Source organism: Cydia splendana, chromosome 5 (genome assembly GCF_910591565.1).
Source record: "Cydia splendana chromosome 5, ilCydSple1.2, whole genome shotgun sequence".
In the NCBI taxonomy this organism is placed as follows: Eukaryota; Metazoa; Arthropoda; class Insecta; order Lepidoptera; family Tortricidae; genus Cydia; species Cydia splendana.
In genome coordinates, this window is record NC_085964.1 from 23,974,132 (window position 1) to 23,998,608 (window position 24,477).

The following is a 24,477-nucleotide window of genomic DNA, read 5'->3' on the forward strand; positions in this document are numbered from 1 at the left end:
AGTGTCTTAGTTAATTCAAGGTAGAGAGCAAAGAGTAAAGTAGGGATGATAGGTAGTAGAGAGCTTCTTACGTCATAATATCATAAATTTTCATAGGGAGTTTCACAATTATGGCGGTGTTGCCATATATACCTCAATATATTGTGCCAGGAAATTACCAAGAATTGTTATATTTAAACACAACAAATTTAACTTACAATTAGTTCGTATATTTAAATACTTAATAAAACAATGATCCCGCGCATAGCAATAAACATTAAACACATAGAAAGCAGCGATCGGTTGATTATTCAGGTAGTTACTTTAGGTAACCCTCAAAAATGAAATGCTTGGGTCAAACAGCTTGAGTACGGTGACAGATGTTATCTCAACACAATTTGTAATCTAAACCATCTGTCATGGTACCCAAGCTGTTTGAAAAAATATCGTACGTCGTACGTCATAACATTTCAGGGTTATTGGCGCCAAGGCCTCCGCCAGACGTTCTTGGCGTCAACGTTAAAAAAAAGGAAAGTAAATCTTGGAAGTCAGTCACGATCGCCTGGCAGCCAGTCCTTATCGTTGCTGTTGCTGTCACTGCTATTATCGTAGTTATTGTCACTGTAGTCGCTAGCGTTGTCGCCGTTGTCGTCGTCGGGCCAGCGCGCTCGCGGCGCTGTGCACTGCCATACCTGGTTGACAAAGATAAATGCTTTTTAAGGTTATTTTTTGACCACGTTGGTATACTTCTGTTTTCACATTTGTGTATGGAGTTCTTAGTACCTATACGGTTGATACCGTAAGTACACATCGTAGGTACAGCGGCGTCAGATTGTATAACAGACTGATGTACTATAGACTCCTAAGTCCCGAGAGCTTTTAGTTTTGTTTTTTAAATAGGAACCGTGTCTCATTAAATATTATAAGTTAAAATTTAATTACATTTTGTAAAAAGGCCTTTTTTATTAGGGCCTCTGGAACTCAGGACCAGGAGGATAGAACCTGACGCTGTGCGCAGGCGTTATGCTTGCGACTACTTCGGTTTTGTTAAACAGTGATAATTATGTGCTTAGTACTGTTTTCTATAATGTGAACTGGCGCAGGGAACATAAACTGATGATCGGCTTAACAGTATTGTCTTACTTGTAGCGCGTCCTCTGTAAGCAGAAATGCCTCAGGTAGCGCACGGCAACGCAGTAGCACCGCCAGCGCCGGCGCATCGCCGCTCAGTTTTGTACTCCCGCCCGCTGGGCCCCACACGCAAGCCGTAGGCGAACTGCCGCCGCATGGGCTGTAAACAACATTCGGTAGTAAGTTTGATTGTATAATATGTAGTTTCAATAATCTGTCTATGTCATCAATGTGGTGGTCGTTGTCAAAAATCTAACATTCAAAATTGAGATAGGTATGATGGAAGTCGCAAAATTTTCCCGTTAATTAATTATTTGTAAGTACCTGCCAAAATACTCCTCAGTTACATGTGGTTGCATGTAGTGAGGTGACCCATTTCCAGGCTTCGCAAGGACTATTCGTAGCACTAGAAGAGCCGGCAAAGACGCGCAAATCGCTCCTCCCGACACGCTCGCCCATACCGCGCGTCCGCTGTAACCAAAAGGTACCATTGATTTATGGTATAGTATCTCATGGATATGACAAGGGAGATGACGGAAATAACCGAACGGGATGGTCTTATAGAACTTTCAGAAGAAGTAGCAGGGTTTATGATTGTTTGTCATTATCATAGTCTCACTTTCCATTTCTGTCTACTTCTGAAAAGACCTAAGTGTCACGTCAAAACGGAAGACGTTCTGTTGTTACCCACCGGTTCCTGTTGGATAACAACAATTATTTTTACGTCGGTGGATGAACTACTGGGATAAGGGTAGGACAAAGAAGAATAAGAAGAAGACTAACTTCTGTAAAGCGGTAAGGCCGAGGACATTGCCAGGTAACCGAAGACGTGCTGTGGGCGGGTCGCAGCGGGCACGGAGTTCAGCTATTGACCGTTCTGGCGCCTCTTCTTCCACCTCACCCGCAGCTGCTGCTTCGGCTTCCTGAAATATGATTTTATTCTTGGAAAATCTTTAAACAATTGGTTGGTTACCCTACTATCAAAGATTATGTTATGCCGTGTTACTGAACTGAATCATTCACGCAGGTTATTTTAACCATTTCAGCGGCTTTCTCCAGCTTTTTCTAGCAAATTGGAGGAAAAAAATATGCATGTTGATAATTTATTGCTGAAGGCCACAATCGAAAAGGTTGTCACAGCTGGCATTCACCGTAAAGAGCTAGGAAAAATCCGCTGAAAATAGAGACGGCAAAAACTTTTTTATGAGCCCTATTTGTTAGAGAAATGACGGTTCATATGACCTCTCTTTGACCGATTTGCTCAAGGTAAATGCATTCCATTGTTTACCCTTTGCCGTCGCTCCGCGCGTGCTCGCATGCGTAGCCGCAGCGCGTCGTCAGGCACGTGTAGCGGCGGCGGGCGTTCGCGCGGTAACGGCCACACGCCAAGCACGCCGCCACAAGCCAGAATCACTACACGTATCCACGCGTTTGGCGTGTCGGACGTGCGTCCACGCTGGATTAGAAAACGCTCAGTTTATAAGTATGTACACATATTACAGCTGTTTATTCTTACCATTACGAGGTACATCAAGAGTATATGTATGACTAAAGGAGGTGCAAGTACAGTACAGACAGACCAAAAAATCCTTCTTTCTTTGGAAAGTAAATGAAAATTTTGCCGTAAATTGATGTGAGCTTTGGATTTTCAATTATTTCAAGATTGTCAGAGACATTACGAGTACCTACTGTAAGAAAATAAACCAACTTACATCGTATATGACTCTGTAGTACGCTTCATCTGGCCCCAACTCCTCTAGTTTCACAACTTCCGGTGCATACGCAGGGTCTGCAGACGTAGGATCGGCAGATGCATCTACACGCATGTCCTCGGTGCGCACAGTAGCTTCCGCTTCCGCCCACTCCTGTGCCGTGCGTGCGTCTAGCGGTGCGTCGGCGCATACCACTTGCCTGTCAAGATATGACCAGAAAAGTAATAACAGAACATTATGACAAAATGTAAAATTAATTTTCTAGGATTGTCCCTAATTAAATAGGGTAGTTTAGTTAGGTAGTCAAAAGGGAACATGAAAATAAGAGCATGGGTTGTTATTTTTACAAACATAAATAAATTCGATCCTTAATTGTTTAGATAATTCTCAACGGTGGATATAGGATTTAAATGGCTACTACGAGTATTCCATTTGCTGGCAACGAAAAAACAAGAACGGTAGTTAGTCGCAAGCTAGAACTCACTCTCAACTCACGTGATGACCGCCCGCTTTTCGTTGTATATTCGAAGAACGCGTGCCGCCGTGCCCGCAAACTCGTCTTCAGTCTCCTGCACATAAATATAATTGAATACCGTCAGTATTGAAAACTCCTGTTTGCGTTAGCATCTTAGTTAGCTTGAAAGAGTCACCTTTCACTTAGGTTCAACGGTCATCCAAAAACCGTTTGCTCTATTCGCTCTGTATATAGATCCGTGCATGTGTAGTGTGTATACTACACCTTACCCACACACGTGCATCTAACTATATAACGGATGTTACTTGTTATTTAAAACACAATAAATCTATACTCAGGAGTCAGGACCAAGTATATAGTTCTCCTTTAACGCCCCACCTCACATGGCGACCCTGCCACAGACACGCGACTGTGACTGTAGCTCCGCCCTGTAATCTACCAGGGTATACGTAATATCTGTCAGTTGACGGATGCCGAATAGCACAAAACTGGGGGTTGTCTAATAACCGTGACAACTACGACGGTAGAACGTGCTAGGAAAGGAATTTGATTTGAGTCCCGACTCTAAATCTATGTGATTTGTAGGTACCTGAGTAGCAGCGTTAAGCCAGACGTCAGTGCCGAAGACAGGCGCATGTTCCAGCGCTGACAGCCGCGACAGTTCCAGAGAAAGGAAGCCTTCGCCCGCCCAGCAGCCGCCACCACCCGTTGCTCGTGCGGCCACCACCCACGACTCAAGTGAGTCCTCTGCACAGGAATAGATTATAAGAGATCATAATGCTACTACCTAGTTTAAGATTACAGAAATAACAATAAACTAGGGTTTCTATACCATAAGTGGAACTGAGGGATGATCAGCACTATTATTATAAAAATAGGTACCCAATTGATTGACGGAAGTGTTAGCGAAGGACTCCGTTTTATCTCTGGCAAAATGTTTTCGTATGTAGCCTTATTTTGATTATGAGTTTCAATACGAAGTACCACTCACGATGGTTCTGAACTTGTGGTAATAATTAGTAAGTTTTAGTTGACACCTAACGATTTGTTCATCCTTCAACTAAGATCCGCTGAACGGATTTCAAGTACCCAGCAGAATATAGGATGACTCACGCTAGACCGGGCGGGGGCCGGGCCGGAGCTTCCGGCGCTTCGTTTTCTATGGAAAGCACCACCTGATCACCGATCAGCTGTCATAGAAAATGACATGTCCGACGCCCATATCTGAAAGTATGGCTCCTACCGTTCTGTGGTCGTAGTACAGCGAGTGCTCCTCTTTGTGCAGACAGCGGCGCCGACCCGGCAAGTAGTAACAGTGGCGTGTCAGGCGCCCATTCTGCTCGTGCTACTCCAGTCCAACCTAGTGCCACTGAGCCGGCGCCAGCACGCTCCCACTTTCCGTTTTTCAGCTCCCATATCTGTGGATAAAGTCAGACGTTAAATATGTAAGCTAAATGGAATCTCAAGTGAAACATGATTCCTATGAGGCGCAGCGTAAGTTACTTAAGAGCCAACGGGAGTGGTCACCCATACAACCATTTCCAGTCGCCGTTACGACGCGGTGTTGACACATCTTGTGTCGACACCGTCTGTTTCGGTCACAATTCCAGTCGCAGAGTCGTCGTCGTGTCGACACAGTTACCAGAAATGGGGAAGGGTCGACACATGACACAAAGTGACATAAAGTGTGGTCGCCGTGTGCACACATTGTTTCGGGTTTGCGACTACTTTATGCCAAAATCATTCGTTCATTCGTTCATTTTGTTCCTGTCAAATGGAAACTGTCAGATGGAAAAATACTTAAATAAAAATAAGTGACATTAATACGCCATCTCTAAAACGGATTACAAGACGTAATTATATATTGTTTGCATTTATATTACAATATGACTTAAATTATTATGGGGAATTAAACTGCTCGAGTGATTTGATAAACTAAGTGTAATATAATCAACGCGCCACCACATTGTTTTAGTTTAGCCGGAAATGAAATTGTTTACTTCTCAGTGCCTGTGTTCATAACTATATTATTTGAAGCATTTTTAGTACTTCGATGCGTATACTATACTTAAATAACAGAAATAACGCTTTACATACTACCAAACTTGTTAATTATGATGTATAAATATGGTTTACGGCTGAGAAATATTGCAGTCACAAAGTAGTTGCAATGTTTCGACTTTGTGTTGACACATGACACGCGCTGTCAAAAGTACCTAATAACAAAGTTACTGGTATGTTACTGGATTTGCAAAATGGCTCCTTGTGTTGATTTGTTTTCAGATAGTGTAAAAATGCCGTGGTCAGAGATGGGCATTAATCGATTAACTGTTTATTCGACTAATTAATGGAATAAAAAAAGTTAATTCTCAAATTTTAATCGCGATTAGTTTAGTCGACCTAACATAGATTGAAATTGAATTAATCTGAATATTAATCGAATAAATTATCGATTAAATCTCGATTGAAAGTTGACAGGGGGCCACTTTTGTACGTAAAAATAATAGAAATGTCTTGCATGCAGATGGTAGCAAAACACTTTGTCATAAAAGTCGAGATGGGTGTCGATATACCTATAGGTTTTAGGGAGTGCCGATTTCGAAAATAATGATCATTTTGGAATCCGAAATGGCGGCCATGCACTGTGTCATAAAAGTCGTCATGGATGTCGTTTTATACGTTTTAGGGGGCCCCAATTTTGAAAATGATGACCATTTTGGAATCCAAAATGGCGGCCATGCACTATGTCATAAAAGTCGTCATGGGTGTCGTTTTATAGGTTTTGGGGGGCGCAGATTTAGAAAATGATAACCATTTTGGATTCCAAAATGGCGGCCATGCACTATGTCATAAAAATTCGTCATGGGTGTCGTTTTATAGGTTTTAGAGGGCGCAAATTTCGAAAATGATGACCATTTTGGATTCCAAGATGGCGGCCATGCACTATGTCATAAAAGTCGTCATGTATGTCGTTTTATAGGTTTTAGGGGGCCCCGCTTTCGAAAATGATGACCATTTTGGAATCCAAAATGGCGGCCATGCACTATGTCATAAAAGTCGTCATGGGTGTCGATTTATAGGTTTTGGGGGGCGCAGCTTTCGAAAATGATAACATTTTCAATTTAAAAATGGCGGCAATGCACTATGTCATAAAAGTCGTCATGGATATCGTTTTATAGGTTTTAGGGGGCGCAGATTTCGAAAATGATGACTATTTTGGATTCCAAGATGGCGGCCATGCACTATGTCATAAAAGTCGTCATGGATGTCGTTTTATAGGTTTCTGGGGGCGCAGATTTCGAAAATGATGACTATTTTGGATTCCACTTTTATGACAAAATACGTAGCCGCCATCTTGGATTATAAAATGATCATCGTTTTCGAATTCTGCGCTCCCTAAAACCTATAAATCGACATCCGTGACGACGCAAGTTATCTTTATTTTCAGATCTAACAAATTGCTACAGAATACAAAGGACAAAAAAGAAGCGAGGAGGTAATGAAACAAGCAAAAATACAGATGATTCCTCGACGCAATTGGGTGATTCTTAAATTGTGTCCAGATTTTTTTTGTCATAAAAGTTTATATTTTTCACATATTACTCTCACAAGTTCCGTGACATTTCGACCTTGTAATTTTTTAAGTAAATGTTTTTGTTTATCTATGAGGATCTCACTAGAATAGTATAATCAAGGTATGTTTATATTTGATGAATGAAATAGTAACGCAAAAAAAAATATATTTGTGTCTTATATTCCTGCCGAAGACTTTTATTTTACCTTTTCCTTCTACACAAGTTTGGCCAAGTAATAAGAATTTAGGGCTCTCAATTTTATTTTGACTTCTACAACAGTAAAGCTACGAGGCCATGTTTGGTATCGTTTTCGTATAAATTCGCAGTACCAAATTTAGTTAAGGTATCACATTGACACCATTCCGAAGTAAAAACATATAAACTTATTAAAATACTTTCTTTTAAACTCCTCTTCACGCTTAAACTGCTGAACAGTTTTAATTTAAATTTGGTACACATATATTTTGAGTCCCGAGACAGGATATAATAAGTTATCTCAAAAATCATCCTTTAAAGGTGTGAAATGAGGTGTAGGGGGGAATTCAGAATTGACTTCTTGAAGAATACTGTTTAAGTTTAGGTTTGAAGTCATGTTTTTTCATCATTTTTAACTAAATCAAAGATGTAGACCATCCCAAATTTCATATAAATCGGTTCAGCGGTTATTGATTTCCCGTACAAATTTCCACGCCACTTTTCACACCTTCATAAGATGATTTTGGTTATAAGATCTATCCTATGTCCTGTTCCGGGACGCAAACTATTTCTATACCAAATTTCAACGAAATCGGTTCAGCGGTTAAGCGTCAAGAAGAGTTTCAAAAAAACCGGCCAAGTGCGAGTCGGACTCGCGTATTAAGGGTTCCGTACATTAAGTCCGACTCGCGCTTGACTGCACATTTCTAATAGGTTTTCCTGTCATCTATATGTAAAGAACTATTTTGTGTATTCAGACGGACATACATACAGACGCACGAGTGATCCTATAAGGGTTCCGTTTTTTCCTTTTGAGGTACGGAACCCTAAAAAGATTTATTTTTATTTTGTGGAATGGTGTCAATGTGATATCTTAAATGGATTCAGCACCCCAGATTTATACGAAAACGATACCAAACACGGCCTAGCACCTTCACTGATATAGATATATCAAGATAAAATTGAGAGCCCTAAATAAACTTTCAAGAGCGGATATCTCAAAAACTATTCAACATATCGAAAAAATTGACTGAATAAACTTGTAACAAATTAAATAAACTTTCATTTTGTATAAGTGGCCATGTCGCTGAGATGCATAGTTTCCGAGATATAATCGAAAAACGGGAAAATGGGACCTTCAAAGCCCCCTCTCTCCCCCCTGCTCAAGGGCTGCGGCCGGGGACTTTTGATATGTTCACCTCCTAACTTGTCAAACCGAGTTACGGAGTCAAAAATTGTGTTCCGAGCATTTCCCTCTACAACTTTTGGAGCATTCGTTGCCTGACCTAAGTAGCTTATTGAATTTCTTTAAAAACTTTTCTGTAAAAGGTTGACGGGTGTTGGGTGTTTATATGGTTTCGGTCGATTATTATCATTTGCATTGCCCATGATGACTTACTAGAATTACGAGCACACGAGACACTAATAGTAGTTTGACAAACCTTGGTTTTCAAGAGGTATTTTATATTGACATTTGCTGTCACAAATTTGCTGTCAGATTTAGTCGCAAACCGCACGCAAAGTGCACACAAATGTGTCGACACCTTGTTACGGAAAAGTGTAGACACGGCGACGACACTTTGTTTCGAAACAATTCTAGACACATTGTGTGGACTCTGTTACGACACATCTGACATTTAGTTACCACTTTGTGATTCTGCGACTGGAATGGTTATATGGGCATTTCTCCATACAAACGTACTCCTCGTTTTCCTCATCGTTTTTATCAACACAGATTAATATTGTCAATATCTGTGTCGGACCGTTTTGCTTTTTTTTGATATTTTTGTTTTTTAAGGCGCTAGAGCCCTTCAAAAATGGCCAAAATGGCCTAATTGACTATGCCGCAATGAGAGGCGTGGCATTCAAAACTGATATCAATTAGCCAAAAAAGCAAAACGGTCCGACACAGATAATTTCATAGTCATTTAGATTTCCAAATTTGGTGACGATTGGTTAAGTTTTGGAGGAGGAAACAGAGGAGTACGAAACCTAGATTTTTGAGATTTTTACGCGGGATTTTTCGCCTTGTCCTTATCGCACTACTTTTAGGTGCCGTTAGCGAGACGGGTATATTTACCTAAAATATTTAAAACTCAGCTCCTGTTTCGTCTTAACGCTCACTGAATCCATGCCAATAAAATAAGGCGTTGGTGTCCGGTGTACTCCGCCGTGCATCATGGATCACTAACTTTCGCGAAATCGCGAAATATAGCTGCGGTGAAGCGGGGCCAGGGGGCGACCAAACGTCGGATTCTCAAGGTTCTTTAGGATAGGGAGGCCCCTTAAATTATGGCAACACTTCTGTAAAACTACGATATTAGGACTATTATGAGCCGCATCTAAGCTATGTTTTTATATTCCAGTTCTATTATTCAATTTACTACTCCATTATCGTAGTTTTGTATTTCGTAATAAAATTACAAATCAGTTGGATAAGGTGGGAATCGAACTCTCATTTTAGTAACTGGAATATAAAAGCAAGGTTTTGCTACCATAAATAAAGGGGCGCAACTCTGCAACTCACGGTAAAGGAGCAGTCCTCAGCTGCAATGGCAAGCAAGATTCCATCGCGGTTGAGCGCTGCAGCGGCAAGGCGAGCTGGGCGTTCTGGCGTCACGCACGCCATGCGACGCCACGGTGCTATCGATGCTACGTATAGCTCGCGCCATGGACAGGCGCCATCTGAAAGATGGATCAATTCATCAGTCATGTTCTCATGTTGTTAGCTAGAAGCTCGGGCATAAGACACGCCACGTGATGCCATAGATAGGTGCTAGTTCCTACAACTCGCACATTGCGACCAAAGTCGTCTGTGCCTTTTTACACCATGCCGTCACGCGTGTGATTATTAATGGCTATGTGTGAAGTGCGTAGTGAGTGCAAATGGGCAGTGGGCAGCGACAACGCAAACCGTGAGAAAAAAGTTAAAATTCATGGAAAACTATCTTCATACTCTTTTACAACTGTCAGATCCAAATGCATGCAGGCGTTACAGTTATACACAGAGCGAATAGAGACCGTGCGTGTTGGAGGGTTTGCCATCTCGTGACCTGAATTGAAAACAATTCACGCTTCTAAGCAGGTACTGCCCCCTACAATTTACACTGGCTCTATTTTACATAGTAGGGTCTGCCATCTAGTAGCTTAAATCGAAAAATTGAAACTTGGCTTAATGCTACGCGCCAATGAAGGGGGCTTCTGTGCTGCCGTCTACAGTTCATGCACGCTCCCTATACTTACCATAAATGCTAGCGAGAGCATGTACTGTATCTGCACTAGATGCACACGCCAGCAGGCGTCTCCAGACGTCACCACGTCTGACAGCAAGACGCCAAGCGCGGCACGCCGCGCCGCAACACGCCAAGTCCACACCACCCAGCCATAGGAACACCAGTTCTAATACTACGTCCAGTTGTGAGTGGGATTGCCATAAGTCAGTTAATTGCTCTTCTGCAGCCATGATTTGCGGGCTTGTTTTGGCGTTGCGACATTTACGCTCTCATCGTGTTAGTCCGCCTTTAAATCTGTAGTTTTACAAGCTTTTATTTACGTTGCAATGTATTTACTTGTCCGTAAAATTTGAATTTAGACCTAAATGTTTATGTTGTGCATAATATTGTACCCCAATTTTGTGAGGCGCAATACGTTTAACGTTTATGTTTTGTTTTAAATAGGTAGGTAATTGGATTGTCAAATGTTAGTGTTTGGAGGCTTATTTACAGTGTAGGTACGTATATCTATGTCTACGGTTTAATATCAATTGAAAATTCATAGCGTGTTCATGAATGTCAGCATGAGTGAAACATTTAAAGTAATAATGAGTATACCTTCGTAGAATTTGAGAAACATACTGAAAAATTGATTATAAAGTCTTAAAATCCTTCGTTTGCTTGTTGATCAAATAAGCACTCGCCCCAGACACTTTATATGTTGTACTATAAAATAGGTACTATTTTTGCGTAAGACTTATACTTCTAAGTAAGTACCTACTTCAATACCAATTTTCACTCTTTTTCACCTCACTAATGCCGGCGAAAATCGTCCCATAGCACCGCTTTATCTCGCTACTGCACATATTATTAGTACCTACCTATTTAATCACTTTATTAAGTTTATTATACTTTATAAACCGCATTAATATAAGAATATTTAGTTCTTACATCGACACTCACAGAGTGTTTGGGCAAGTACTTATCCTGCAAATTTTTTTCAGTCACCTTATTGCATTCCTAAGAATGAATATTTTTGCTATATAACAGGCTCTATATAGAGGTTTGAACCCACGATTAATTCACACACTATAGTTCACATTATGAAATAGATAGTCACAACAATTTCACCTAACATTCATCATATAACTTCACAGAAAACGCACGGCTGTAACAAAAGCGTAGATAGAAAAACTCCGAGGCGATCAAAATAGAAATCAGCTGTGCTGTGTTCGGCGCACGCGTTCTCTCGTTATGTCATGCTCTCATGCTTATATTTGCGACTTCATGAAGCGATGAAAGAAATGCGTTCAGTTTTACGTAGTTTCAGTAAGAATTATTTTTCGAATAGATTGCGTATAATCGACTTTAAATAAGCTTTAACACAAAATAGGTATGGTTGCATTGTTTTATCTCCAAGTTTGCATGTCCACCTTTGGTCTCCATCATCGGACTAGCTCGTTACCTTATTAATTTCGTACAAAGCAATGTCGTCTGCTAGCTAATTACAAATTTCTCAAAGATTGGACTTGCTCTTGGAACTTAAACATGTGCCGTGTGCTCGAAATGACTAAAAATTCGCGTTAAATCGAGTTAAATCGCATTTCGAGTTAAATCGTAAAATAAACATAATTTAAATAAAGTCGCAGTATCACAAATATTATCACAGTTTTCCACCCAGCGATGACATGTGATCCGCCTGAGGCTAAACCGTCTGCCATGAAATCCTTCGGAAGTTAGAGATCGTTGCTAACATCCGAACGGATCACATGCTCCGGGCAGTTCTATTCTATTCACTACATTTTTCTACTAGACTGCTACGTATTTTCCAATTTAATTTGACCCTCAGATTTGTAATAGTCTGAAGCAGCGCATACATACATCATCATCATGATCCTCCTAGCGTTTGCGCGTACTGTGACCAGGGCCCGGAACCGGTTTTTTTTTAATCTCAAAATAGCCCAATATTTATAATAATTTATTGCTCTTTCCGTAGGACTGAATCATGTATTTTAGGTAACGATTTCGTATTATTAGATTGACCCATCAAAAATGAAATAATAAACCAAAGAACGAAAAAGAACGTAATAATACAGGTATTTGTATGAAGAAAAAACCGGTTCCGTGCCTTAACCGTGACGGGGTCCGCTTTTCTCCTTCCACTTCGCTCTATCCTGGACATCGGTTTCCGCTAACCCACAGGCGTTTTTAAATCTTTGGCGATGATGTTACGCCACCGCTGCCCTGGTTTGCCCCTCCTGTTTGGACCTGGTAAAACGAAGCTAAGGGCTCTAATGCCTACGTATTCAGGCGGCCTTCCTTTGACATGGCCAAACCACCTCAGCCGACTTTCTTGGAGCTTTTCGGTGTACAGTATCTACTATAAGACTAAACTAACTTCTGCACAGATTGCAATGGCAACTAACGTCGAATTTCAATATGGCGTTTATTACAACGTTCGGTAAGTAGGTAACCTATAACATCCAGAATTTAGAGGTGATTTGAAATAAAACCACAAAATTGGATAAAATATTCAAAAACATTTTCATCATTCATTAGCAGACATCGTAAATTGTATAGCATTTTTGGTGCAGCAGAGTGGTGTTAACGGAATTGGTATAGATAATTCCAACTGGAATGTTAAATTAAGGTTAATATTAACGTAATTAACGCTAATTAATCATTAGGGTTGAAATTGTTTATACCAATTCCGTTAACACCCCGCTCCGCTGCACAATATTGCCATAAAATTCATTAAATTTACGATGTCTATTCATTAGATGTTTGACGATGGTTTTCATTAACCAGCGTAATGGTTAGTGCCTAGTGAATAGCCAAATATGGGACGTTTTGAATAGGTAGGTAGAAACAAAATACGTTTTGTATTGAAACAAATAACATTGACTCCGGACTACCGGCTACCGGCAGTTCGTTCGTTTTAAAAAGCGTTTTCAAACCCTGGATTTAAAAAATTGCATGCTACAAATACAAAACCTAAGTATTCTCTGTTTTAAAAGGCGTTTAGAATGAGCGGAAGTGTGTGGAGGAGCGCACAAAAAATGGTTCATCTCTACTTTTTTATGGTCATTCTCATTTGTCCTGTACTGTATCTAAGTAAAATCGTGTTTAGTATATCTAAGGTCAGTTTTTATGGTGTTTTAGGTATTAACATTGACTTTAGCAATCACCCATGTCCATTCGTTCTACTCTTCACGCCCGAGATTAAATGCTAAGTAATGAAAATATTTCATTTGATTTTTATTTCATAGGTTAATCGACAACCCATTCATCGTTTTCGATAAAAAAAAACTAGTTCAGATCTCCTGATTTCCCCTATTAAATTAACTAATGTAAGTATAATTTACTTTTAACAATGCGCGTAATTCCACAAATGTAACTTCTAAGTAATAAAATACGTAGCAATTTTTGAGAATAGAGGTATAGTTTTATTTTAAAAATATATTATAATTTTTCTCTGTCTTGAATCTTGATAATTTATTTTGCGGCTTTTTGTAATAAGTATTCATCGATCGTAGTGCCGATGCAGACGGATGTAATTTTGTCCGACTATTAAAACGTTTAGAACTCCTGATTTTATTTGCTATTACGATTAGTCCCTGTCACAAATTTCGTTACACTGCATACATAATTACAGATAGTTTAATCAATAAGAAACAATAATCTGCGTAAATAATTTGCCACTCATGCTTGTTATTGCATCGCGCTTATATATAGCGACGCCGGCGTCGCGAGCGCGCCATGCTCGCCGCCGCCATGTCGCCGCTCGCCCGCTCGCTGCTCGCGCTCGGCGCGTTGGTCGCTGCCGCCGACGCGCATGTATGGGTGATGGAAAACGCCCGTCCAGGCTGTGCGGGATTCAGAATTGGTAAGATATTTTAAGCATTATATAACTAGTAGATTGACTAATAAAGTAATTTAAATAAGGCAACACAGTACAATTCAATGCTATTTAAACTTTCAATAAAAAAAGCGGCACCTTTTTGTGTTTTGTTTTCAATTGACGAATAATAATAATTCAGTCTGATATATAAATCCCTAGCAAAAATGTGAGGTTAATCAATAAGTATATAAAATTGATTTTAATTGTGATTTATTCTTAGCTAGAATTAATTGGGCTTTTGTTTAGCGTTAGCGTTAAGTGTCTTTCCTGTGGACATCACACAATTATATACTATAAAATCTAATTTCTTGTTCACAGAAAGGACGCCAGCATTACCAAACGTTCTTGATCTAATTTTATAGTACTGAATCACAGTTTGTCAAAAAAACAAAACAATTGAGGTTGCAAAAAGTATCGACTATAAATTGTTTGCTTTTGTTTGCCTGTATCAGCGGTTCGCCGGTATGACGGAAACCCCATGGAAGACATCATTTTCGAACTCAGAGCCACAAAGACAGGCAGCGGAGCACTCCATGATATACCCGATGTAAGTACACACTCTATCTATCTATTATTCTATTTATTTGTGTTTATTTTATCTAACTGCTGGATTTGACTCTAGTTTTCACGGCATCTGCGTTTTTCTATATTTTAACCGACCTTTAAAAAATAAGGCGGTATAAATGGACTCGTTCTTGTACATTTTTTTTAAACCTTAAGTAAATTAAAAGTATAATTATTGTTAGAGTTGAGAACATAAAATCATATTTAAAATGGCCATGGAACTCCAAAAACATTACTGAATTTTCTATTATAATATATTTAATCGTATAAATTGCGACATATATTATACATCACCATCATATTCGTGTACATTCGTGTACATTGCGAATAATATTGGAACCTAAAGTGCTTTTTAGCATAAACTTAATGTATTTAAGAAAACAAAATAAATAACTGCATGTAATTTTTTCAGTACTGCGCAAAATATGGTGTAGCAATACAATACCAGACCGTGGAAGTATGCAACGATTACGAAGGCCCGACCTCAGCACTCCGGAAGCCGCCTAAGGTCCATCCGTTGGGCGAAGACACCATGTCGCCGGTGTATGCGTCCTGTAAGGGTATCGAATGTGGACCTCTCGTCTTCCATGTTACCCAGAGATGCGTTCCCTAATTCAAAAAAAATGCACAGACATAATGTTTAAAAGTGTCAACGATGTATATAAATATGAAACAAGTACTAAGTTTTTGTAATTAAAATCTAATTTTATAATAAAGTTACTCAAAGATTTCTAAAAAAGATTGATTCTTAACGATTCAATCATCTTTTTCTACCTCTACCTATGTGTTTTTATGATAATTATATTCACTTTTATTTAAAGTGTGTGAGGTGTGCAAGAAAAAGTGGTGTTTTGTTTCTTAATAATAATGTTTCTTAATAACTTGGTATCTGTTTATTTTGAATCATAAACCACCCATTCACCGATAGGGGTCATCCATTAATTACGTCACACGAATTTCTAGGTTTTTTGACCCCTCCCCCCCCCTTGTCACATTTGGTCACATTTGGCAAACCCCTCCCCCCTAGTGTGACGTCACATTTTTTCTACGAAATCGCCAAATCGAATTAAGTAAGTACCTAAGTATTATTAATATTTTATCAAAATATTTTTGACGATATAAATATTAGTAATTTTATAATCCAAAACTGCTTAGGAAAGAAAATTAAAAGAATAAAAACGATTGTCGTTTTAAAAACTTGTTATTTAAATGTACAGCGAATAAAATAATTAAAAAAAATAATTCGGTTACTGATGAAGTTAAAGTGACGTCACAAAGTTTGTGTCTCCCCCCTCCCCCATGTCACAATATATCACATTTTCTTGACCCCCTCCCTCCCCCTAAACGTGTGACGTAATTAATGGATGACCCCATAGTTGCAAGATTATCCCGAATTGAAATTATTCCCTAGACTCAAAACAATTTTATTGTAAGTAGGTACATAACTACGTAGTCGAAGCAGTAGTCTTAGCACAGGAGCGCCGCGACAGTATCTCGCGCCCGAGACTACACGTTTTTGTCTACGTCTTTGTCTGTTTTTGACGTTTCTTTAAACAAAAAAGTTACTTTAGACCCTGACACATCTCATCCATATTGTTTCTAGATCTATAAATTGATGTATCTTAAAGTTTGAATCGGGCAGTAAATTTAGCAACAGAAGGACGGGTAGTCTATCTCGCAATTCTCGCGGGCGAGATACTGTCACAGGTCGTCTCCTCGTGCGCTAAGCCTACAGACCTTGTAAAACGTACCTTGAACCGAACCTTGCCAAAAGCCTAAAACACCAGAGGAACTGAAAACAATAAATACTTAGCAGCTTCCAGTAACTGCTATATGCATAAAAAATAATCTCTCATCTAGAGGACCATCGTGTACAATAGCTTACATAAATAGTTTACAGACAAAAACTGGAAAATTTTGATTCTCAGTTTGAAAGAATGTTACTTATGTTATTTTAATATTTTAGTGTTACGCAGCAAGTATAATATGCCATGCCTAATTTAGTATAAATCATCTTAGATGTCAGAAATCTTAGATTTATATTTGGATTTCAAATGTTTTTAAAGAATAAATGACGTGACTTCTCAATATAGTTACATTAAAATTCATAAATGCACTGTCAGTTATTTTAAAGCAACATAATAACGAACCTAGTAGGTATTTTCGACGTAATTGCGAAAAAAAACATTCAGAATTCAGCTTAAAGGATGACTCACGTTAGACCAAGCCGTGTCCGCGCCGTGTCCGGGCCGGAGCTTCCGGCGGATCGTTTTCTATGGAAGGCATCACGTGATCGCCTGTCATGTCATAGAAAAGTAAGCGCGGGAAGCTCTGGCCCGGACACGGCCCGGTCTAACGTGAGTTATCCTTAATGCCTATCTAGTAGGTACAGTCAACAGCAGAGTGAGAAAGCGGACCCGATGTTCAAAATGACCTATACACGCCTTTACTGTCTTAACAAGAAGATTGTATATATGTAGATCATTTTGAACACTAGCTTAGCTACTTCTGACTGAATGTCCGCTAGGCGATGTTAATTTTGCAGCTAGTGACAATGTTTTATCTTAATTCTATATTTAGAATGCATGTTCATTTAATGTAAATACACGTAGGCATTGTACAAGCCACGAGAGCTAGCAGCGGAAGACAGACAGACAGACAGGAAGACAACAGCCGCTTTAGCCTGCTGCGCGCTGACGCGCTGTGAGATTCATTGTTTGTCTCATCTCAACGCGTCATTGTTTTGCATAAAATCTGTACTCATTTAAATTCCTCACTGTTAAGCTACCAATATTTAAAGGAATTTAATCAGATGTGATATAATTCTTTTTGCTATAATTTTTCGACCATGTGAAGGTCTCCGTTATATTTTACTGTACAGTTCGTATTTATGAACTGATATCTTATGATAATCTTGTGAAATTTTGTAAGCAAGTTTTATAATTATAAATATTATAATTATTTTTTGTTGAATCAGTTTAGAGAAGAGAGAGCTGTCTTTAGTAGCTTACTTCAGAATAATTGTTTGTTTTGCGCCTAAAATATATAGCTGACCATTGTGAAATTTGGCATAAACAATTAAGCTCCAGTTAAAACAAAATTAGTTTGAGGGTAGAAGTCGTTAAAAACATTTAACACCATTTTCAATCCTTATGGAAAAGAATTAACCGTTGAAATCAATATGGTAAGATTATTCAAGAGATACAAGTGTGACGTGGTTACCACGCATGGTTATTTTAATAGTTGGTAGTTTACAAGTCAATGAAAGTTTATTAAGTACCAATATTTTCAGTACTATGTGTTTTAAAATTTAAATAATTGTTTAGTACTTACGTCTCACTAACACAATATTAATTTATAACAGCGCCCTTGTTCAAGAACAGCTTATATGTATATGATGTCCTGTTATGCATACGAAAGTACATACGAACATAAATTCAGTAAATTTAATCAACATCGACATATCAATTTATATTTAATCAGCTTAAACGAATTAAACGATTCGTTACCCTTGCTCATTAGTGGCTAGTACCACACTATATAACGAAGTCGGCGTCGCCAGCGCGCCATCCCCGCCGCTGCCGCCGCCGCCATGTCGCCGCTCGCCCGCTCGCTGCTCGCTCTCACCGCGCTTTTCGTCGCCGTTGACGCAAATGCCTGGAAGCAAATGTACGGACACGAACCGGGCTGTGCTGGATTCAACATGGGTATGAAGTATTGAAACCTTCACATAATTTGTACCTACCTACTAAATTAAAAATGTCCGTTAATTCTAAAAATAGGTATGGCCTGATTGCGTTCAAATTAAAATGTTACACGTTTGAATTTATTTATGTTGAGTCGGGACTTGAAATATAAACTTCTTTATCTTTTACCCTTAAATGTTTTGAAAAACTGTTACAGCTATTGTTAATGTATTTTAGGTTAGGAAATAATTATGATCCTCATATATTCGTTAACAACTAATGCAAATTGCCTCGTTTATTGCGATAAAAAAGAGAGACATTTTTATTCTTATGAAATAAATGTGAATTAAATGTTTATTAAACTGTTTTCAGCCGTAAATATGTACATTTCCTCCTTTTCAGCGGTAACGGGAACCATCGAGCCCCAACAGAAAGTAAATTTCGACATAACAGTCCCTACTAGTGCAAGCATTCACGATATCCCCGACGTAAGTGCAATCATTATTGTTTCATCACCATCATCAAAATTTATCAGAATCTTACGGCTCGATTCGGAAAATGAATTAGATTTCTACTAGACTTCAACAAGTTACGATACGGATAATTTAAAGATATTTTGTAAGATAGATATGTCAAATTTGACGTTTCCGCGATTCTGGAGGTCCTCTTGAACGATTTCGACAAGTTATGACTTAGATATCCAAGTCACATCTAGTCGATATCTAATGTAGATCTAGTTGATCTCTAAATCGTCTCAAGATCTTGTGATTATCTCGAAATCCGAATAGGCCTGTCAGTTATATTAGACAAGATTGTCTAATGCTATTCTACTTGTAAGTATACAGAGTTTGTTTAATTTGTTATTGTGTACTTTACGTTTATTCTGGTACAGTTTTCTCAGATTTTTCTGGGCGACTTAAAATCTGCCGTTAAATCAGGGATCGAAACCGGTTTTTCGGAAAGAGCTTCGAAATAACCATATATATCAAATTATTTTATACTCCATAAATTTAAAACTCAGTTGTGTTTTAGGTAACGACTTTGTACTATTTATTAGATTGCCCGATTAGAAATGAAATAATTAACAAAGAACGAAAATATACCGGTTTCGTTCTCATACAAAAAATACCGGTATCCTGGGTATATAAATCAATGTAAATAGATTGCCATAAGCTTATGACCATATTGACAAAAACCGGTCAAGTCCAAGCCCTTGATAATTACAATATTTATTCATCCTTTTGTCATTTTCGTTCGTTGAAAAGGGACATTTAATTGAACCGAGGTTTGATAAGTTTCATGAATACTAGTGGATTATACTTTACTGGTTATATGGATTTTACTCATTGAAAATGTCATCTGCTTGCGTATCTGTATCTGCATCTGCTTGCGTATGTCTATCTGTTAGTACGTAAAGTGATGGCTTGGTAAGGTCAATTAATGCAGGATTACGTTATAATATAATCAACCTAGTTAATATTTTTTATTGTTTCCTATGTTTCTTTGATAGGTATGCATATAGTTACAGCGTACATATTTATGTTGATATATATTCATTTGTAATGTTATTTTCCCGCGATGTATTAAATAAACAAATAATATTGCTCTTTTTTTCAGCGTTGCTCCAAGATCGGTGGCATAGTTCAGTACCAGAAAGTGGAAGTGTGCAACGCTTACAGAGGTCTGACGTCATCAGCAAGAAAAGCGCCTTCAGTCAATTATTTGAGAGAAGACAGCTTGTCACCAATATACGCGTCTTGCGAAGGCGCTGCCGAGTGCGGGCCTCTCGTGATTCATGTTGAACAGGCATGCAACCCCGCGCCTCTTATTGCACATATGTGAACATAGCCATACCCATCCATAGACTACTTCAACTATGCTAGGCAGCACATAAATTAATTGAGGCTAACACACATAAGCGCTCCCGTAGAATATATTAGTATGGGACACGCACTCCCATACTAATATTGTACGGGCGCTTATACCCGTTGCGCCCACACGTCCAGGTCTTGTATAAATTAAAAACATTTACAAATAATTAACTTTAGAGGTGTAGGTGGGCTACTATTCTATAAAATGGCGTAGAATACATACAATTCAATAGTGCTGGGGGCCGATTTTTGAATTTTGACCGCTCGAGTTCGTGTTATTCGTTCAATAATATCTCCACTACTAGGCATTCAAATTCTACTAATAGAATTGAAAACGAGTGGTCAATACCATTAGATTCCCAGTTTCTATCGCTCGTATTTCAAAAATCAGCATTTCGCCGTTTTACACCGATTTTCGAGTGATGAAATCGAGCGGTAGAAATTCAAAAATCGCCCCCCTGCTCGAATTGTAGCATTTTACTAGTGAAATTGCACCTATGTGTGGACCTTTTTAAATGCTTTATAATGCGGTGTCTGTGTAGTTTGTAGTCTGTGTACTAATCCTATTGTTTTAGGAGTTGAAAATCTATTTTTTGTGAAAGATTTGATGTTTTTTGAAAATAAATAATGATTTTTAGCAATTTACGAAACGGAATATTGTTTACGAATACCTAAACGTCCTAAATTAAGCACCCCTTTTTAATTAATTTATAATTTATTATGCTATATTTAATTGTGTACTCGAGTAACATAACATTTAAGTGAAATGTATTTTTAAATTTTACTATGACTATAAAAACAGATGTCTATTTTTGATTTAACCGGTTTGTTTCACAAAAACCAAGACGAACGAATTGGGCATAAACTGGAATCTCAATAGAGCACTTCTCTAACCGGTTACCGCAAACGGAAACGAAAGTCTTTCGTTCTTGGTTGATCGAAAAACGGTTTGAAAAACAAAACGGTATCCGAGCCCTGCTCCTAAGTAGATTTTAATTCTGAACCTAGGCAAACAGATCATCTATCTAATTACAGGCTATTTGTTATGTCACTTTCCACTGAAATCTTAGGTGACCTAAAGTTACGAGACTGGGCAGTTTTTAATAAAAAAATCCCTTGACTGATGATTTTTTATACTTAGAAGTTGTATATATTGCAACAGACATTATGAACTCCGTAACTCTTAGGAAGCTACGAGAATTTATGAGGTCATATACTTTGAATCAGAATCAAATAAAAAATGTCAATATCGTCATGCTAAAACTTTTAAAATTACAAAATATCATACTTATGAGGTTACTTCTCTGTTACATATTATTGTTGTAGAAATCACTTTATGTATGAGTTTTTAAATTAATTTAGTTGTAAACATAATTCTGTGAAGAAGAAATGTAAAAAAAGTCAGGTAATAATTTACTAAAAACTTTCTTTATTTTAATATGTTATATTATTAATTATACAAAGTAAATAAAGCCATAGTCAATACACGATTTAAACATTAAGATTTTAAGATCTAACATGTCGTTGGTGCTTCGCCCGCGTCCATATGCAATGTGATATGTTGGCCGTACGAGAGTGGTTATATCATTTACATCAACGTTAGTTGATCGCAGACTTGCGTAACGTGGACGACTATGGGTCCGCAGTCAGGAACGCCGTCACAAGTCGCATACACCGGCGATAGAATATCAGGTCCCAGCGGCGCCAGTTTTGGCTTTGTCTTAATATGATAGTCTTCGTTGCACGCCTCCACTATCTGCTTGGATACTTCTGAGCCTAGTTGTTTGCAGGTCTGCAAAATATAACCGATTTAGTGAATGGCCTATTCGTAAGTATATAAAAATAGGAGATTCCACGAATATGTCGATTTCAAACGACTGTCACGCTAAAAAGAAAAAAACCGGGCAAGTGCGAGTCGGACTCGCGCACGAAGGGTTCCGTACCATAATGCAAAAAAAAAAAAACAAAAAAAAAGCAAAAAAAAAAACGGTCACCCATCCAAATACTGACCACTCCCGACGTTGCTTAACTTTGGTCAAAAATCACGTTTGTTGTATGGGAGCCCCATTTAAATCTTTATTTTATTCTGTTTTTAGTATTTGTTGTTATAGCGGCAACAGAAATACATCATCTGTGAAAATTTCAACTGTCTAGCTATCACGGTTCGTGAGATACAGCCTGGTGACAGACGGACGGACGAACGGACGGACAGCGAAGTCTTAGTAATAGGGTCCCGTTTTACCCTTTGGGTACGGAACCCTAAAAAAGCGGTAGGTACGTAACGGTTAAGGATACAACTACAATATATGTTATGTATTTTTTTTATTTTTTTGACAAATAAGATAGATAAATCATTTTAATTAGAACCAGGGCATGAAAAGGGTTTCGCACGGTCAGTGTTTAGAGTAGAGAACTGTTGAGATACCATTTTATGCCACAGTCGTTCGTCTTTTACTTTCGTGAAACGAAATTAACCGGTTAAAATGAAAGCATCGAGACATGATAGAACAAGTAAGTATTGCTATCTATAAAACTTCTGAGTTTAATCGCTATTACCAATATCGTTTTTACGAACCAAAATTTCGTTCTTTTTTCCCGTTAGGAGAGAGAACAATTTTTAATAGTTCGTGATAGAACACGAATTGAAATTGGATTTTGAATGACCGAAATAATGTAACGGTTTTGAAAGGGTATTAACAGGTATGAGGCATTAAGTCCGCCTTTTGTACTTTTTCTGATGTGCGATAAAATCTAAATAAATACATAAATATTTCAATACCGATTCCGAGCCCTTAAAATTTAAATTTCGTTACTTGGCTCTCTATCGCTCTTACCTAAACGATCGAAAGAGTGGTAAATAAAGAAATTTCAATTTTCTTTTTTTGCGGTAAGCCCTTCGTTTCGACGGTTGTTAGGATCATACAATACTTGGATCTAATTATGAACGGAGACTCCTTAATAAACACTGCTGTATTGTCTAAAAAGGCGCTTACGTTTCTAACACTGTGCAGTACTTCATCCTTGTTTGCTTCGAACTGAAACTTGACCTCGTCAATACCCTTATAGGAGCCCCCGTTTGCCGAAGTAATGTCTGCAAATAAAAGATTTAGTCAAGGTGGACTCGTAACATTATCCATAAGTCTGTACTTATGCTTGCATTGCCAACCCGCTCTCAAATTGCCGGCAAAAAAAAATCTAAAAGCCCGGCTTGGGAGTAATCCTTTAAACTTGAATCAAACTACAGCCGCAGAGAATTTAAAGTATTCAGTAGATTAGATTAGACCTTAGTTTAGAATACAATAATTTAATGTTGAATTACAGAATAGTCACACACAGCAGAACTTTTAAACTCACAATAATTTAATAAAATAATTTAAGAATCCGAATGAACATTTTTAAAATGAGAGCGTAACTTCATTTATACGTCTCAATTAATATTTGTTACCGTAAAACGGGGTGAGTAGGTTTCGCGGGGAGAGGTGGGTTATGAATGGGGAGAGAAGGTTTGAGAGGGGGGTGAGAAGGGATTTTAAGGCTACTGATACAAGAATAATGTATTCCAATTTAAAATGGAGCTATAGTAATACGCATAATAATAAAAAATCGATCCAACAATCTTCCAAAATCACCTTTGTATGAAAACCCCTCTCACCCCAAATACGAGGCACTACGGGGTGAGGTGGGTTTTCCTCTTTATCGTCAAAGTTATGAAATGGAACTACCCAAAATAAAATAAAAACTAAAATACAAAAGCCCGGAACACTTATTATATAGACCATTCAGTTTTCATATGTAAAAATAAAATGTTATCGAGGTTTGAATTTCAGTTTTGACCCTACTCACCCCATTTTACGGTATCTTATAAATATACATGTATATAAAGTTCTAACCCATTATGAATTTAGCGCATGGTCCGCTTTCTTCTACAGGAGTAACGACAGCTTTGGAGACAGCGAATAGTGTCGCAAATGAAAGCAGCGAGCAGGCAACCAGTGACATGGCAGAGGCAAAAATGTCACCACTGCGCTGCCACCACAGTTATATAATTTCTATCTTCCACACTGTTAATTGACTATTCGTATACCTTATTGCAAAGACATAAGGTTCTCCTATGGTCCGTTAAGTTTTTCTGTTATTTCATAGCCATAACCAGCTAACAAGAAAGTGTGAAAAATC

At 38.3% G+C, this 24,477-nt stretch overlaps 4 protein-coding genes and 1 long non-coding RNA gene across 6 annotated transcripts in view; 3 read left to right on the forward strand and 2 right to left on the reverse strand.

Moving 5' to 3' along the window:
* The window catches only part of LOC134791030 (uncharacterized), a 67,888-nt gene extending 46,937 nt beyond the window's left edge, over positions 1 to 20,951 (forward strand). The window contains exon 2 of the long non-coding RNA XR_010144227.1: positions 20,437 to 20,951. This is a non-coding gene — a long non-coding RNA (uncharacterized LOC134791030). The remainder of the gene's footprint in view (positions 1 to 20,436) is intronic.
* LOC134790886 (uncharacterized) lies at positions 194 to 13,005 on the reverse strand. Of its 2 annotated transcripts, XM_063761873.1 has the most exons (12): positions 11,288 to 13,005; positions 10,311 to 10,594; positions 9,595 to 9,752; positions 4,541 to 4,715; positions 3,887 to 4,044; positions 3,318 to 3,391; positions 2,823 to 3,021; positions 2,399 to 2,566; positions 1,894 to 2,033; positions 1,435 to 1,581; positions 1,123 to 1,270; positions 194 to 671 (listed from the first exon to the last, which is right to left on the reverse strand). In XM_063761873.1, exons 2-12 carry the CDS (start codon positions 10,528 to 10,530, stop codon positions 528 to 530), a joined length of 1,731 nt encoding a protein of 576 aa, XP_063617943.1. In that variant the 5' UTR covers positions 10,531 to 10,594; positions 11,288 to 13,005; the 3' UTR covers positions 194 to 527. The 2 variants fall into 2 exon arrangements, with proteins under 2 accessions (XP_063617943.1, XP_063617941.1); XM_063761871.1 differs by having other exon boundaries at positions 10,311 to 13,005.
* Positions 14,005 to 15,464, forward strand: LOC134790887 (uncharacterized). Its single transcript, XM_063761874.1, has 3 exons — positions 14,005 to 14,165; positions 14,633 to 14,727; positions 15,157 to 15,464. The coding sequence occupies exons 1-3, from the start codon at positions 14,039 to 14,041 to the stop codon at positions 15,355 to 15,357; spliced, it is 423 nt and encodes a 140-aa protein (XP_063617944.1). The 5' UTR covers positions 14,005 to 14,038; the 3' UTR covers positions 15,358 to 15,464.
* Positions 18,291 to 20,951, forward strand: LOC134791002 (uncharacterized). Its single transcript, XM_063762051.1, has 3 exons — positions 18,291 to 18,451; positions 18,833 to 18,918; positions 20,048 to 20,951. Exons 1-3 carry the CDS (start codon positions 18,337 to 18,339, stop codon positions 20,270 to 20,272), a joined length of 426 nt encoding a protein of 141 aa, XP_063618121.1. The 5' UTR covers positions 18,291 to 18,336; the 3' UTR covers positions 20,273 to 20,951.
* A 759-nt stretch (positions 20,952 to 21,710) lies between these two features.
* LOC134791003 (uncharacterized) lies at positions 21,711 to 24,335 on the reverse strand. The gene is made up of 3 exons (XM_063762053.1): positions 24,192 to 24,335; positions 23,295 to 23,392; positions 21,711 to 22,093 (listed from the first exon to the last, which is right to left on the reverse strand). Exons 1-3 carry the CDS (start codon positions 24,298 to 24,300, stop codon positions 21,890 to 21,892), a joined length of 411 nt encoding a protein of 136 aa, XP_063618123.1. The 5' UTR covers positions 24,301 to 24,335; the 3' UTR covers positions 21,711 to 21,889.
* Positions 24,336 to 24,477: the final 142 nt, after the last annotated feature.